This window comes from Monopterus albus, unplaced genomic scaffold (genome assembly GCF_001952655.1).
Source record: "Monopterus albus unplaced genomic scaffold, M_albus_1.0 scaffold204.1, whole genome shotgun sequence".
Classification (NCBI taxonomy): Eukaryota; Metazoa; Chordata; class Actinopteri; order Synbranchiformes; family Synbranchidae; genus Monopterus; species Monopterus albus.
This window is the reverse complement of record NW_018128084.1, coordinates 210,441-226,866: the sequence shown is the minus strand read 5'-3', so window position 1 is coordinate 226,866 and position 16,426 is coordinate 210,441. Positions and strand designations below refer to the sequence as shown.

Below are 16,426 nucleotides of genomic sequence, written 5' to 3'. Positions count from 1 at the left end.
TCTCCTCTCCTCTCCCTATGCTTCTATATGCCACCATTACACATTACTCACTTTGTGCCCCCTCTCTCCCGTAGTGTGTCCTCTCTCTCTCTCCCTGTACCTTTCTGCAGGTTGCCCTGGCCTTGGAGCTCTACGTCTCTGATGAGCAGTCACCAGCCACATCGACCTGATCAGTGTTTGATTGTTGTGTCTTGTTGCTTTTCTTCTTTTGTCTCTCCTCTATCCACTCACCCCAACCGGTCGAGGCAGAAGGCCGCCCACCAAGAGCCGGGGTCTGTCGGAGGTTTCTTCCGTTAAAGGGAGTTTTTCCTCCCCACTGTCGCCAAGTGCTTGCTCAAGGGGGATTTGTTGGGTTTTCCCTATATAATAATATTGATAACAGTAAGGTCTAGACCTCACTTTGTAAAGTGTCCTGAGATGACTTTTGTTGTGATTTGGCGCTATACAAATAAAATTTGATTTGATTTGATCCTAAGCATCCATCACGGCGCTTCTCTGAATGTGCTGGTACCTCAGAAGACCAGCATTATATCTGACCAGCATGTTATCTGGATATCCAGTGCTCTTTTATATCTACATTTTCCCCATTTTTACCACAGCCAGAGTTTCCTCAGCCTTCGGCTTCCAGCGCTCCCTGACAAAACGCACCGTGAAGTGTGTTGACCTACGCTGTAATGACTTCCACATGTGCTTTTCTTCTCCTGTTCTCTTTTTCTGCTTCCCCTTCTCCACCCACTCCCCCATTTGTCTTACTTTAATTTCTATCCCATTCCTCCTCTCTCCTGTCACCCCTTACTCTCTCTACTGACACCCCTCCCTTTAAAATTTCACCTTTCTCTTACCATAACCATATAATGCTGTTGTTTGTGTCGGCATCATTGTAGAACGAATAAAAAAAACAAGCAAAAAAAAACAAAGGGACAGAATTTTGTTAGTCATCAGAGTGCTCGTGATTCATACCTTCTGTTTTCCTCATTCACAGGAGAAGGAGAAAAAGTACATGCTCCCACTGGACAACCTGAAGGTCCGCGATGTGGAGAAGAGTTTCATGTCCAGCAAGCACATATTCTGCATTTTCAATACAGAATCAAGGTCAGCTGTGAGATCTGAAAGTTTCTACTTTTTAGATTTGCAGCTAATGTGCCTGCAAATAAAGCACGACTTAATAGCAATCACATGCAACAGATGAAGTTAGTGTTCAAGACCTGTGTACTGGTGCAGCTGAACTATGTTCTAGATTAAATGCTATGTACAGTACAGTACATGTGGCTACATATGTGTGTGAGTGCTGGCTAGAAGTACTTTCAATAGCTCTGCAGCACAGCTTGTGAAGTCTGTCATATCAGGAGTGTAAAATGACATTTTACAGTGAGATTATTAGAAAACAGGGTCCTTGAAGGTGCTGATGTTGTAATAGTGGGTTGGTGATAATAATACAGGAAAAGCAAATATCTGATTGCCCTGTTGGGACCATAACCTGCTCATAACACTGTAAATCTGTTTAAAATATAAAGTATTATGCCTGATATTTCAGTACCTGGTGCAGAAGGTCCTCTAAAAAGTTATATGTAGCTTAGTTCCTTCAACCCATTATGTACCTCTGTGCTGAACACCTAAAAAGGGTTAAACAGCAAAATATTCCACATGGAAGGAGGCACCCAATCTAATAGACTGTCAATACTTCCAGATGGCAGAGTTCATTTCTTTTGTCGAACACTTTTCGTAACAATAGGGAGCATTGTCCACAGGTTGAATCATCTAGTATTTCACAATGAATAGCAATAAAGGTGATGAAGGTCCAAAAAACTGAAAAAGGATTTGTGTGTCATAAAATACACTCCCTAGTATTTAGTATTTTTTGACACATGGTTGTGTAAAATATTAGCTCTGGTGACTTCCACTCATACATGTGTCATTGTGTTCAGAAACGTGTATAAGGACAATCGAACCCTGGAGTTGGCATGTGACTCTCAGGATGATGTGGACAGCTGGAAATCTTCTCTCCTTCGTGCTGGAGTCTATCCTGAGAAGACCACTACGGTTAGGAAACTTATATATTCTCCATGTAGCTGGTCCTTTACTCCTTTTGTGTTTTTTTTTAGCTTTAGTTCCCCTGTTCTGTCTGATCCTAGAGTATTAATTACAATATGTCCCTGTCCTGCATTATGATTATTTAAATTTTACCAGTTAGTGTTCCAACCTTTGAAACATTCCAGATTTTAGTGTATTTTACGGGGCAATATTGTAAAGAAATATAATTAACATTGGTTAATACAGTAGCATTTTGCCTTATTACCCTTTATAAAAGTGCAAATGCTGTCATTTGACTAAAATCATAAGCACCCCACACTAAACTGTCAGATTCGTCTAACACACCCAATATTTTTATTCCTGTATTCTCTTTGCCTTCCTCAAAAAAAACATTTCTCCTTTCTTCCACTACAGGTTGAGAGTGAGACCACGAGCACCACAGATAACTTCTCCATGGACCCTCAGCTGGAGCGTAAAGTGGAAACCATCCGGAACCTGGTGGACTCCTACATGGCTATTGTCAACAAGTGTATCCGGGACCTTATCCCTAAGACCATCATGCATCTCATGATCACCAATGTATGTGGATAATCTCTGTGTGAAAGAGTGACCATCAGAATGCCTGAATTTTTTCTTCACTCACATTTATGATTCATCATCCTGCACTTCCTCTCTACACCACTAGGTGAAGGAGTTCATCAATGCAGAGCTACTGGCCCAGCTGTATTCTGCAGGTGACCAGAACGCCCTGATGGACGAGTCTCAGGAGCAGGCCCAGAGGAGGGATGAGGTGCTGAGGACTCACCAGGCCCTGAAGGAGGCCTTGGCCATCATTGGTGACATCTCCACATCCACTGTCACTGTCCCCCTGCCTCCGCCTGTCGACACATCCTGGGTGGGAGGATCCAGTGGTGGTCGCAGGTAAAGTCAAATTAAAAGGATTATACACATTCATACTATGATCATTTTTAATAAAAAAAATACAATAATTTCAAAAGCCTTTACTATTTTTAACTATGTTCTTTGTTCCCTAAAAAATATTCTGTACTACATTCTTTCACCTCAGGTCTCCTCCTCCCAGCCCCACTGCCCCCAGAAGGATGTCTTCAGGCCAGCGACCGACTCCTCGTGGTGCCCCGCCACCACCAAACCGCCCAGGACCCCTGGGGCCCTTCAATAACAGTGCTGACAGCCCTCAGGCTCCAAGCCGCCCAAACAGGGCCCCTCCTAGTATCCCCAGGTGAGTGCAGCCCTTACAGATGTTGTCCACCAGAAAGACACAAAGCATGCTTTTTAAATGGTTTTATGAGAGCAGGAATTTAAAATGAAATTTCCCATTGGGTTTCCTAGGGTATTGTATACTGTATATCAGTGTTTCTGAGTGAAATGTGGAAGCACTTAGAAAACAAAATTGTCTATTAACCATTGATGCACAGCAAAAACATCTTCTGTCTTTTTACATTTCATTAAAAATCACAATATTATTGAAAAACTAAACCACAGAGTGCATTTTTGTGACAGCATTACACTGTACATCATCGAGTTTGCCTGCTGTGAATCAAATCTCAGCTGCTCTTAACAGATGGTTCATATCTGTCACTAGATCAGGAGTAAACACTTCTATCATCAGATGAAATCAACTCTGCTGCAGCTTCTAAAGCAAGCAAACAACAGCTAAAAAAGAAAGCTAGATATCATCTCAGCATTTAATATCAACACAGATTAGTTTTAGGTGGTGTAGAATTTTAATTTTATTGTAAACATGGGACTAAAATTTCAACAGTACATGTGGTTATACACACAGCATTAAAAGCTGTTGGTAAAACTGTTGGAAAGTCTCTGTGCTAAGCCTACCTGCTGCTACAGTAGGGCATTGAAGGTAGTATCACTCTTCTTATTTAACTTTGATGCACGAAAACAAATACGTGTATTTCCCAAAATGTCTTTATATTTCTCAGTTTTCGTGCTTAACTTGTCTGTTGTGTTGAGACACTGAAGACAGTTGTAGCATTGGTACTTGAGAGAGCTGTTATCCAGAATAAGTTGTGAAAATAGGAAGAGGAAAATACATTCATTTTTCTTTCTGTATCCTATTTGTAATATAAACAGAATTTATTAAATTCATGTCAATATTAAAGATTGCTCTCTTCTCTTCTCTTCTCTTCTCTTCCTTGTTCTTTGAAACTATGCTAACTTCTCATTATTCACTCTCTTCCTTAGCCGGCGGCCTCCTCCATCTCCTACAAGACAAGTCCCACCATAAACATCCAAAGAGGGTTCCTCATTCCCTTATCTCCCTCCCTCATCCACCCCATCCCTCCTTTCTTAGCCATGGCTCTGCTGTCCAGGTCTCTCCTTTGTCTTTAACTCCTCTGACCCTCACTTTCCTGCTAGGTGACGATGTTGATATATCTATGTACAGTATGGTACTTGTCTCGTGGTGTATGTGTATGTGTGCTTGTTGCTCGCCTGTGTTCCAGGTTTGCTTAGCAGATCCACTACCCAGTTTCAGTCCCTGGAATCTCTTTCCCCCTCACAAACCCTTCCCCAAGTTAGCCATTATTCCCACTTGCTGCTTCTACATGAAAATATGCTCAGCGGTCGTACTGTCATCCAAAACGCAGCATGGCACATAAGCTGCTATTATTGCATGGGAGTGTGTGTATGTAGAGTATGTGTGTGTGTGTGTGCGTATGTATATGGTGTGGGTGGGTGGGGGACTAATTTGCCTATATGTAGGCTGAGTTTGAGTTAATAATTTATTGCATATTGCCCCTCTACAGTAAGTGTTAATTATCAGCTTAATGTTCTCTTAGGAACAGAAGTTGTATATTAGTACAGTATGTGTGTGTGTATGTGCAGGTTTGTGTGCAAATAAATCTGCGTATATGAATGTGTGGGGAGGACAAGTGTGTATGTGCTGTCTGTCTGCATGTTTGTTGGTGATTCAGTTTTATTTGTTTTCATGATCAAAGCTATTAATGATGATTCATAAAACCCTTCAGGCTAAATTTAATGTTGGACTTTTGTGAGTTGTTCCTGTGTTGTAGTAGCAGCCATACACACATAGCAAGGCTGAGGAGCACCTTAAGTATTATCTATATGGAAACAGCCTCAACAACATTTAACCTTGTCATAGGTGTCCACCTGTGCTGTACCAATGGTCAAGTTGTGACCCTTGCAGCCTTAAGCTCCTATTCAGATGCTGATTGGTGAGATTGAATGTGCCGCTTGAAAAAGAAAAATGTTACTACCTAAAATGGTAAAAGTCATTTGTAAGTTTTTCCACAAATGAACAAAGAGCATGCTTTTATACATTTCCGCTTAGGCTTTTTCTCAGGTTTGAAACATGAAACCCCTTGCACATCACAAATTAGCCCTCTATCTTATTTCTCAGCTCTTCTAGCTTACTTCCCCTTCTCACAATCATTGAAACCAGGAGGTCAGTCAGCATCTGCATTAGAGCTTAAGGTAGTAGCCTGTTGTCAATGTTCAAGTGCTTCTCTGTCAGTTTGTTATTGTGTATGTAGTCCCAAACTGTTCTGATGTATATAGTTAATGATAAAGAGATACTGTACCTGTGGACTATAAAGACCTCATCAAGGATCTTAGCGCTTTAATCGTTCTCTCTCTCTCTCTAGCCACTAAACGCTCTCTTCTATCTAATTTAGACTGCCTTACTGGCATGAATTACAATTCTGTGTTGCCAAAGCAAAATGTAGAAAGAGAAATGTAAAGCCGAGAAATACATCTACTCAAGACTAACAATTAAATGGTTCCAGTTGTAGTGAGGTGGCATTGCTTAGCAGGGGACATAATGTTAAACTGGGAAAATGCATCGGGTGTTATTTTCTGTGTCTCTGTATTGCTCTTCAATAAACTTCTTCCCCATAATGTCCCACAGAGTCTCCATTGGCTAAGCCACTGGGTTTTGGGGATGGTGTGTATACTTATGTGTGCTTCTCACTGAAAAGTGAGAATAATAATGTGCTATGACATGTATACTTACAGTATTTATTGATACAGCAAAATCAGAAAATTCTCAGTGGGTGCTTTGCCTACCAGGCCGATGACACAAAGAACTAGTTATTTTACAGCAAATTCTGTTCACAGACAGATGTATATAATAAATGGTGTCTCTAATGTAAAACTGAAAAGCAGAGGTTGAAGTGAAATAAGAAGATGAATACATGTACATGACCATGAAAAGAACAGACATTAAATATATCTTTAAAGATTCTGAATTCTTACATTTGCTTTCTCGATCAGCCTATGTGGCTTACAAGCTCAAACAACATAAAAGCTAGATAAAGTGACACTAAAAAAGTCAAAATGCTTTATATATCTTATATCTTAGAGTATTCATTATGCTGGGGATCAAATCTTTTCTGGCTAAAGGAACCTATAGATAAATACAATATAACCAATTGGATTATTCAGGAATCAAAGCACCTTTTCACTGACATCCACAAGATGATAGCAGAGGTCTAATTGAATTGTGTGCAGTTACATGATTTCATTAATTAAAAAACTTGGCATACTGTCATTTTGGCATATATTTTTAAGCATAATCAAGGAAAAAAAAATCATTTACACTGACTAATTTAACAGAATGTATAACAGACAAAATTATATACTGTCATGCTCACATGCCCCGTGGTTACAGTACCTGGGGATATGTCTTTTGGGCACAGCCCTTCATGGAGGCGATGCCCCCTATCATTTAGCCCTTGATATTATTGTGATGTTTCATCTATTGTCCTCAGAAGGTGAGCTTGTGAGTTAATATTGCAGAGTTGGGCTCCCTCTAGTGACCTCATTAGAAACATGCATTGTACTGTTTGCTGTTTTAAAAAGTGAAAGGGGAACCCCAGCAGTCGAAATTACAGCAGGTCATGTGGCACATCTCTTAGCACCTCCTTTTGAAATAAAGACTGATAGTTTTTTTCTACCAAACATGTAACATGATGATTTGCAAAATTTAACTCGTTTACAAATTATTGTGTCAAAGTTATTTGTATGGATATTAGCTTTTGACATGGCTTCCGTGTTATTCACCCAACACACACCACTTGTCGGTGACTTATGTATACATCATATTAATCATATTATGGGGCTATTTTGTCAACAGGAATTGTAATTAAAACACTTATAACATTTCTACGACAGAACACGGCTGTCTTAGTCGGCTTAAGTTTTCAGTTGAACAAGCTCCACTTACTCGGCCAACCAGAGTATATGAAACGAGCGCTCCCAAAGACTCAGTTTGAAATACGCAACAGCCTCTGCGCCTTCTCGTTGGATAGTTGAACGGTGACACGTACTGGCCGTCGGTAGTAGTTTGCGTGTGGGTGACAGTGACTAGCATCACAGGTCAACCAAGAAACAGCTAATGTTAGCCAAGTAAACCTCGGGTGACTTTACGTTATAGGAGAGCCGAAGAGGCCGCTAATGAAAGGAATAAATTGCTATTTCTGAGTACGGCGAGGATGTCTGTCCCGGCAGGAGAGGGATGAAGATGACACCACTGTTATGGCGAGTTGTATCAGTATGTCTGTGCTTAGCTGTAGTCTCTTGGTAAGTAGGTTAGCATTAATGTGTCCCATTTAATCATAATGTTATTATTTAATAATGTGCCAACTGTGAAAACTAACGTTACCGAAGTGACCGGTGTTACCGTGGTTAAAACGCGTGTTGGCTCGCTGACGTATTATGTTGTGATGTGGCACCTGGCTGACTCCTGAGTTGTCAGTGTTACTGTACCTCGAATTGCTGACTGCTGATCTAACAAATTTCTTTATTTATGTTAATTAATAAACAAGTTGTCTCTAAATTACTCGCTTAGTAAGTTACTAGCATACATTATACGGTCCACTAACTCATGACATGGACTTCCTAATGGTTTGGCTAAATATTATAAGTTTATTCAGGCGACATAAGTTTGTATTATTTCTGTATGACTATCCTTAAAGTACTGACGGTAGCTGACAAAGTGTAGCCTTCATTGGGATTTTATGTGATAGACCAACACAAAGTGGAAGAAAAATGATACGTGGTGTTCAGGATTTTTTTTACAAATACAAATCTGAAGAGGGTGGCGTGCATATGTATTCAGCCCCCTTTACTCTCATATCCCTAAATAAAATCCAGTGCAACCAACAGCCTTCAGAAGTCACCTAATTAGTAAATAGAGTCCTCCTGTGTGTAATTCAATCTCAGTATAAATACAGCTGTTCTGTGAAGGCCTCAGAGGTTTGTTAGAGAACATTAGTGAACAAACACTGCAAACCTACCAAGACATGGCCGTCCACCTAAACTGACGGGCTGGACAAGGAGAGCATTAATCAGAGAAGCAACCAAGAGGCCCATGGTAACTCTGGAGGAGCTGCAGAGATCCACAGCTCAGGTGGGACAATCTGTCCACAGGACAACTATTAGTCCTGTACTCCACAAATCTGGCTTTTATGGAAGAGTGGCAAGAAGAAAGCCATTGTTGAAAGAAAGCAATAAGAAGTCCTGTTTGCAATTTGCCACAAACCATGTAGGGGACACAGCAAACATGTGGAAGAAGGTGCTCTGGTCAGATGAAACCATAGAAGAATGGGCAAAAATTGCAGTCTCTAAATGTGCAAAGCTGGTAGAGACATGCCTCAAAAGACTTGCAGCTGTAATTGCAGTGAAAGGTGGTTTGACAAAGTATTGACTCAAGGGGGGCTGAATACATATGCACAGCACACTTCAGATTTTTATTTGTAAAAAATCCTGAACACCACGTATCATTTTCCTTCCACTTTGTGTTGGTCTATCACATAAAATCCTAATAAAATACATTTAAGTTTGTGGTTGTAATGTGACAAAATGTGGAAAAGCTCAAGGGTTATAGTAATACTTATATATACTTATAAGGTAATACTTATGCAAGGCACTGTATCTATACTGTTGACACATTTCAGTAAAATGTCTATTCTAGTTTGTGGAATTTTGCTGGTTGAGAGATGTTAATCGACCTCACAGCATTCAGACATGTCATGGCAGGAAAAGTATAAAGTGGTATAATTAATTTTGGCATTAGATTTAGGTGTAACAGCTCCGTGGCTCTGGTATTGTACATACTGTACTGGTGCAATCAAAAGAGGAACTGAACCATTGTTAATTTTATAAATGCCACCTGTACTTTTCTTGTTATGTCTAAATGAATGCTGAGAAAAGGCATGTCTGATAGTCAGGAGCAAACCTCCTAAAACTCAGGCTTTTTGTGGTTTTATTTGTATTATTTTAGTGAATAAGTACCTTGATTTGTCATATACTGTAATTAAATTGCTGGAATAAACAATAACAGACAGTCTCATCATGTCCATTCTAACCACTGATGTGTTTTCAGATAATTTGAGGAAAAAAAAAAGCTATATCATGATGATTTAGAATTAAATATGTCATTTACAGCATTAGGCTTAGCAACACATAAAAAAACATTTCACAAAAGATACACCTAAAACATTATTTATTTGTAATACAACAGTTACAGTGCATCTACCATATACTGTATCTGTGCTAAGATCTAAGCATTTCCTATCATTTAGTATGTCAAGGCAACTGCTTTTTTTTGTCTATAATGAGTTTGTTATTTAGCCAGTCATGCCTTAACACCACTCTTGTTCCTTTGGGAGTTTTACATTGTGGCTGCTGGCTTTCAATTAGAAAACAAGTGTTCTGTTGTTCACTGAAGTGTTTGTGTCAAGTTAGATCAACAAAAAGGCTGCACCAGCCAGTAGCCATGTAACGCTTCGACCAGAATGAAATCCTCATAAAGGACTGGACCTTTGACAAGTTCCAGTTGCTGTGAGAGTGTGGTCTTTAAGCCAGCAGGAGGACCTTTTCCTCCACAGGAACACAACATTATTATTGCAGTTATTAAAAAAAATGTTGCTGTTAATTATCACAGTTTTCCTGCCAGGAGGGGAGATTTTTTGGCATCAAATCATGAATGAATTCTGGTGTTTAAAACAAAAGAATGGGGTTTCAGTATATTTATGCACATACTAAGCAGTAGAACAAAAAATATAGATGGAAATATTATTGAAGAAGAGCAGTAGATTTCAATTAATAGATAAGAAGACAAAAATATAACGTATTAAGATATAAATAACCCTTAAATAACATTGCAAGTCACAGCTTGTTTCAGGTGTGTCTCTTGACTTTGACAGTATTACCTGACTCTGCATACAGATAAGATAAACAGTCTACACAGGGGCACAGGCCACCTGGACTCTCACTGCATCACACTGTGACATTGGGCTGCAGCTTCTTCTGTGTATGACTCACTGCAGTCAAATAAAATAATGAACTTGCATGATTCAGGAGATTATAACACCTCTAATCCCTATAATCTGATTTTTCTTCCCATGTGCCAGGACATTTTTCCCTCATGTATACCAAGTGACCCATATTTAGACTAAGTGAATCGACATAGTTATGACACTGACTGCAGTTCTTTTTATTTTGTAGGTACCCTAGTTGCTATGTTGGTTGCACGGAGTCGCACCAAGAGGCCCAGAGGCCCGTGTCCTCACAGGACGTCGTTTCGGAGGAAGAGTCAGGGGAAAAGGCTGATCAGCACCAGGTAGCATCAGATGTATAATACTGTACTACAACCCACCTCACTGTACAAGGGTTTGCACAGTTTGCTATATGAATAACAGCAGTTGCACAGCAGAAAATGTCTGTAGTTTCAGGGACAGTGACTGCAAATTAGCTTTAGCAAGACACCCTACATACACTAATAAATAAATCTGATAGTAGATAGTCTGGATTCTGTGAGTAATCTGTCTCTCCATTGGTGTCCATAACCTATGTGTGTGTTTTCTCTCATTTCAGGAAGGCTGGGTTTTACCTACCCAATCAGTGTCTGAAAATGAGCCCCTTATAGTGGGTGATCAGCAAAAGGAGGTGCAGGAGGTGGACAGAAAAGAACATTCAGAGGTATAATAGTCATTAGTTTCAAATTTGAAGTTATTATTTGAAAATACATTGTGTGCTTGCATTTATGTCAATTAAAACTTTGATTTGAGACATTTTTGATTTACCTGTCACCAGGACTATCCCTAAAACTATCTTACTGTTACAAATGCATTCCATGCTGGGATTTATCTTAATGAATGTGAATAATAATTTCAAAACCTGTTTTCAAAACCTCAAGTTTCTAAAGGTTTTTTTCCACTTCGTGTCCTCCTGAGCAGCAAGATTCATAAGCAATCAAAGACACCGAACCATCCAGTTCTTATTATTGATCGTTTCTGGAACATTACATTAAGTGGCTGGGTGATCCGTCTGATTCTGGCTAATTGGCCAGCTCAAATAGCTCTGTGTTTCTGTGTCAGGCATTTGAAGTGGAGGAGTCTACTGTAAAGGTAGAGTTGGAGGTAGACAAGAGAATTTCACAACCTGAGCCAGAACCTGAGCCAAGCTCAGAAAATCCACATCATGAAACCTCCATCACTCAAGACCAGGACTCGGCGTCCTTGCTCCCATCTCCTGACCATGTCTCTGGTTTAGCTGCTGAGCTTAAAGACGACCCCAGCATCCTGAGCCTTCAAGACAATATCCTAAATAGGTAATTTCATCATCTCAGGTGTGACAGTTAAGAATTTCTTTTTTGCTTTATTACAGCTGATCACTCCATTACTGTATAAACCGATCAGGCATAACATTATGACCACCTGTATCTCCATATGCACTTCTGTGCAACACTTCTGCCTTAACATTTGGGCTTATGAAGCTCAAAATGTTTCAGTTTTTGGTGAGATTGTCATAAATGTATACATTCAATTATATGTTTATTGTTGAGGTCATTCAGAGGTGTCTGTATATTTTTGTCCTGCCCATTGACATAGATGAGAAGGTCAGAATATTAGGGACATAAACACAAATATTAAGGCAGAAGTGTTACATTGAAGTGCATACAGGTGGTCATAATGTTATGCCTGATTGGTGTATATAAAAATGCCAATAGAAAATGTTTGATTTGCTTCAAATGCACTGTACATAGTTTAGGTTTACAACACTAAAATGCTTCTTGTTTCCCTGCAAATAAAAATACTACACAAAAATATGTTAAAAATGATTTTTTTCCAATTCAGCATTTCAGATGATGCATCCAGTGTAGCTGCACAGGAGGCCCTTGATTCTGACCAGCCTCCTGCAGACTGTGAAGAAGAAGAGAATATCTCGTATGACAGTGACAGGTATATATGGTTCATCTTGCACCCTAGGAAAACGAAAGAACATTTTTCTTGCATTGTTGTCAATTTAGCTTGGGCTGTTATGTGTGAGCTTGGCCACCCCAGAATGTGACTGACGTTTTATTTAAAAGACAAGAGTAACTCTGACCCTCTGTATCAAGTCAACAGTACGTTTTGTTCCCACAGCAGTCCTCACACTGCAGGGACTCAAACCCACACCGACCGTCCTCTGAGTTCTCTGGCTGCTCACAGCACTCAGAGTCTGGAGGCCAACACATCACACATGCTGAAAGAGCAGGTACTGTAAGGAAACTTGTATCCACATTAACTATTATCCTCTCTCTACCAGAGGATGCGTCCTAGCTCGAATTTGCTTATTATCCTTGACAGGACCTGAGCTCCCCTGTCAGCACAGACACAGATACCAGTGTGGGCAGCAAAGACCCTGAGGACATCCCCACTTTCGATGAATGGAAGAAGAAAATGATGGAGGTGGAGAAAGAGAAGAGTAAGATTATGTGTTGTCCAGCTTGTAAATTTGTTTTAGCCCGTTATGTGTAAAAAAAAAAAAAAAAAAGTAACTATTCCATTTTTGTATAAAACTACCTGAACATTACATCTTTACTACAAGTCATTGTTGTGTTTTGTTTCTCCATAGCTCTGTCTACTCATACCTCAAGTAATGGAGGTTCTCAAACAGTGAAGAAGGTCCAGAAGAACTTCAATAACTACGCCTCCGTGGAGTGTGGAGCCAAGATACTTGGCGCTAATCCAGAGGCTAAGGTACATACAATACTTTCAATGCACCTTGTTAGATGTTGGTGTAATAACAAATAGGAAATGATGTTGATTTGTCAATTTGTTCCTTCCAGAGCACTTCAGCCATATTGAAGGAGAACATGGACTTGTACATGCTGAACCCCTGTAGTAATAAAATCTGGTATGTGTGAATGTCATAAGTTTTTGTTTGTTTTGCAACCAGAGAAAACAGATATCCATCTTCATATGAAGCCAGAGTTTTGTTTAGTTTAGTTTTTTATTTGTATTCACTCAGGTTTATCATTGAGCTCTGTGAGCCCATCCAGGTGAAGCAGCTGGACATTGCTAACTTTGAGCTCTTCTCTTCTACTCCCAAAGACTTTCTCGTTTCCATCAGTGATAGGTATGTACTGGAGCCACTATATTTGTTGAAGATGCACCAATCGCTCAGCTGGAGATCGGAATTGGCTGGTTTTTAGCTTGATCTGCAATGAGCACGACCGGCCAATCACTCTGAGATATCTGATTCTATGCTGGTCAGATTTATATGCATTACAGTCCACGTGGTGCACACAGTGGCAACCGTAGCATGTGCAGCACGTAGCGTCCCCCCTGCACCTTACACTAGGCTCACACTCGTGTTTATATCAAAGTGTGTTCGCCCATTCATTTTAAGCGCTTCTTGTACAAAAAGCCTACAGAAACCCCAGAAGGGAAAACTACTGTCCAAAACCCCAACAAATAGCACACAATGAGGGAATTACTGGATACACTTGAAATCCGTGTATATGTACAGTATATCCAGTCTGTGGTGAAACACAGCAAACTACACACACTTTACAAAGGACTGCGTCTTCAGTGGGACTGATGTAACATCCTTGTTTCTATTCCCTGTTGCGCCTCTTTACATTTGGACAACTAGGCTGCAAATATTGGTTGGAGGTTTGTAAAAATAAATAAGAGGAGGATTGTACTGAACCCTGGAGCACTTTTATTTTGAGATTTCTGAGAGAAAAGAAAGAAAATGTCATTATTTAATACAATGCTTTGGCCTGTTTTTATTCCAATATAATTTTTTCATTAAAGAAATGATACAAAAATATTTGTATTTGCTATCAGTGAGCCGTCCCTGGTAGGCTAGTGGTTAAGGCGCGGTGCTCTTGCTGCTGCGCCCCAGGTTCGAGTCAGGGTTGCGTCAGGAAGGGCATCCGGCGTAAAACACATGCCAAATGTCAACATGCGAGTCGTCAGTGTGACGAATCGCTGTGGCGACCCCTAAAACGGGAAAAGCCGAAAGTCACATATCAGTTGCAGTTCTTAGAAATAAAATTGCAGTTGGTGCATCTCTAATATTTGATTCAGCATGGGAATGTGTCTGGTTTACGTTCATGTAAAGTGGGTGTGAAACACAGTTTCTGTCAGCAGCTTATTAAGGTTAATTATCTGTTTCTAAAAGTAAAGTCTTTCTATTTAGAAAAAAAACTGAGCATTGTTTCTTAATAGAAACTAACATACTGAAATATTTACAGTTAATATCACCAAGCTGTAATTATGAGCTCCCAAACATCTTGACCACTGTAACTGAAGTATTGTGTAAACATACACCTGCAGATACCCAACAAACAAGTGGCTAAAGCTGGGAACCTTTCATGCCCGGGATGAACGCACAGTTCAGAGCTTCCCATTAGATGAGCATCTTTATGCAAAATATGTGAAGGTGAGTACAGTATGTTTGTTGAAAGGACAACTCGGGACAAAGTCTGGACCTGATTTGTGGATATAGTCTGGAGTTCATGTGTGAAACCATCTTATGTAATCTCTTACTGCAGTTCTGTATTTAACATGTGCCTCAAGCAGGGCTGATTCTCTACATTTCCTCCTTGAATGGACGTTGTAGCCTCCTGTCACTGTCATTCTTCTACTCTTCCTTACAGTCACAACATTATTCCTCGGTTGGTAGAATGACTATGATAAAATTGTATTGTAGAAGGTCTTGACATCCACATGTAATAGTTGTGGTTGCTTAAAGTCAGTTATGTTGGCTATCCAAAAGTTAATTTTAGTGTTATACTATAGTACATACAGTAGTTCTGGATCAACACACCAGCAGAGCGTCTGACATGTAAATGGAAAGGGTTTTTCTGTTATAGATGTTTGAATCGCAGAGACGATGACCTCATTTTGTCTCTGAAGTAACCCAGATAAAACAAACGTCCTATTTGGTCATGTTTTGAATGCATGTACTGTATAAATCTCTTTAATTTCTCCTCCTCTTTCTCTTTTTCTTGCTTCAGATGTTCACCAAGTACTTAAAGGTTGGCATGCTTTCTTGAAGTGCTCTTTCTTATGTGCCTGAGTGAATTGAATGGAAAACATTGCTTCAAAGAAAACTCAATACATTCATATTGCAAATAATAAACATTTGATGACCTATGAAACAAACCCACCAGCTGTCGATGAAACAATCAAGCATATTCTGTCAGATGATCTAACTTATCAAATACAGATGGGTGACAAATTAAGATGAATACAAAAAAGATAAATGATCAAGAATGTAATGGACAGATTAATCAGTAACCTCCATTTTTATATTTCCACTCATTCAGATTTTCCTTTAACTGTCACCCATCTGTATTTCTTACTCAGTAACTCACTGCCAATCAGTCTGTTTGTGTTTCACTCACTGTATTGATTTTACAACAAAACATAATCACGCTTTGCTCTTCAAAAATAACACAGGGACTGCTTCAAGCATCGATTTGACTGGGTATGACACAGCACACGCTAATATCTGAATCTTTTTGCACTTTTAGGTAGAGCTGGTCTCTCACTTTGGCTCTGAACACTTTTGTCCACTCAGTCTGATAAGGTACGTAACACAAAAGGCAATGTAATTTTCCTAACATGGCATAAAATATGACATGTTGTTTGTGAGAATGTTCACTATGCATCAAATAAAGTAAAAGCAAAATGTGCCTAGAGCAAGTGGCTGTATGTGGAATGGTTGTCTTTATTTTAGTTATGTCTTTTGATAGACTGTATTGTGTTTTTTTTTCCTATTTTTAATTAAACCAGTTGGCTTGGCAGTCCATTTTCCAGATAGTTTGTTTCTTACTGCATGATCTCTGGATGGTGTCAAGTGTCAGTTATGTAATACTTGGCTTATGTATATGGTGACTGTGCTCACCCTTACCTCCTATCTCACTATCAAGCCTTATCAAGCCTTTGCTAGTAGCAGGTGGAGGTAATGTTAGTTGCTCTGTTGCCACTTCTGCAAAATATAAAGCTAAATCTGGCTGAAGCTTAAGAAGAGGTATTGGTTACTGTTAAAACCAACACACATCCCAGCTGTTGACTTTAGGAAATAGCAACCTATACCGTATGATTCTCCCACACTG

The 16,426-nt window shown here is 39.6% G+C and overlaps 2 protein-coding genes across 4 annotated transcripts in view; both read left to right on the top strand.

Annotated features, from left to right (window-relative positions):
* The window catches only part of dnm3b (dynamin 3b), a 23,665-nt gene extending 17,740 nt beyond the window's left edge, over positions 1-5,925 (top strand). The window contains exons 16-21 of the mRNA XM_020618329.1: positions 983-1,092; positions 1,926-2,040; positions 2,446-2,610; positions 2,717-2,952; positions 3,098-3,271; positions 4,252-5,925. Of these exons, the coding sequence (XP_020473985.1) occupies positions 983-1,092; positions 1,926-2,040; positions 2,446-2,610; positions 2,717-2,952; positions 3,098-3,271; positions 4,252-4,294 (843 nt within the window). The 3' untranslated portion in view covers positions 4,295-5,925. The remainder of the gene's footprint in view (positions 1-982; positions 1,093-1,925; positions 2,041-2,445; positions 2,611-2,716; positions 2,953-3,097; positions 3,272-4,251) is intronic.
* A 1,394-nt stretch (positions 5,926-7,319) lies between these two features.
* The window catches only part of LOC109970639 (SUN domain-containing ossification factor), a 16,340-nt gene continuing 7,233 nt past the window's right edge, over positions 7,320-16,426 (top strand). Inside the window, exons 1-13 of one of the 3 annotated variants that reach the window (XM_020618344.1) lie at positions 7,320-7,608; positions 10,537-10,651; positions 10,906-11,010; positions 11,409-11,641; positions 12,168-12,272; positions 12,459-12,567; positions 12,660-12,777; positions 12,928-13,052; positions 13,142-13,209; positions 13,324-13,431; positions 14,640-14,745; positions 15,323-15,343; positions 15,842-15,897. In XM_020618344.1, coding sequence (XP_020474000.1) covers positions 7,544-7,608; positions 10,537-10,651; positions 10,906-11,010; positions 11,409-11,641; positions 12,168-12,272; positions 12,459-12,567; positions 12,660-12,777; positions 12,928-13,052; positions 13,142-13,209; positions 13,324-13,431; positions 14,640-14,745; positions 15,323-15,343; positions 15,842-15,897 — 1,334 coding nt within the window. In that variant the 5' untranslated portion in view covers positions 7,320-7,543. Of the gene's footprint in view, positions 7,609-10,536; positions 10,652-10,905; positions 11,011-11,408; positions 11,642-12,167; positions 12,273-12,455; positions 12,568-12,659; positions 12,778-12,927; positions 13,053-13,141; positions 13,210-13,323; positions 13,432-14,639; positions 14,746-15,322; positions 15,344-15,841; positions 15,898-16,426 lie in introns of all 3 variants that reach the window. The other 2 variants (XM_020618343.1, XM_020618345.1) reach the window with 2 other exon arrangements.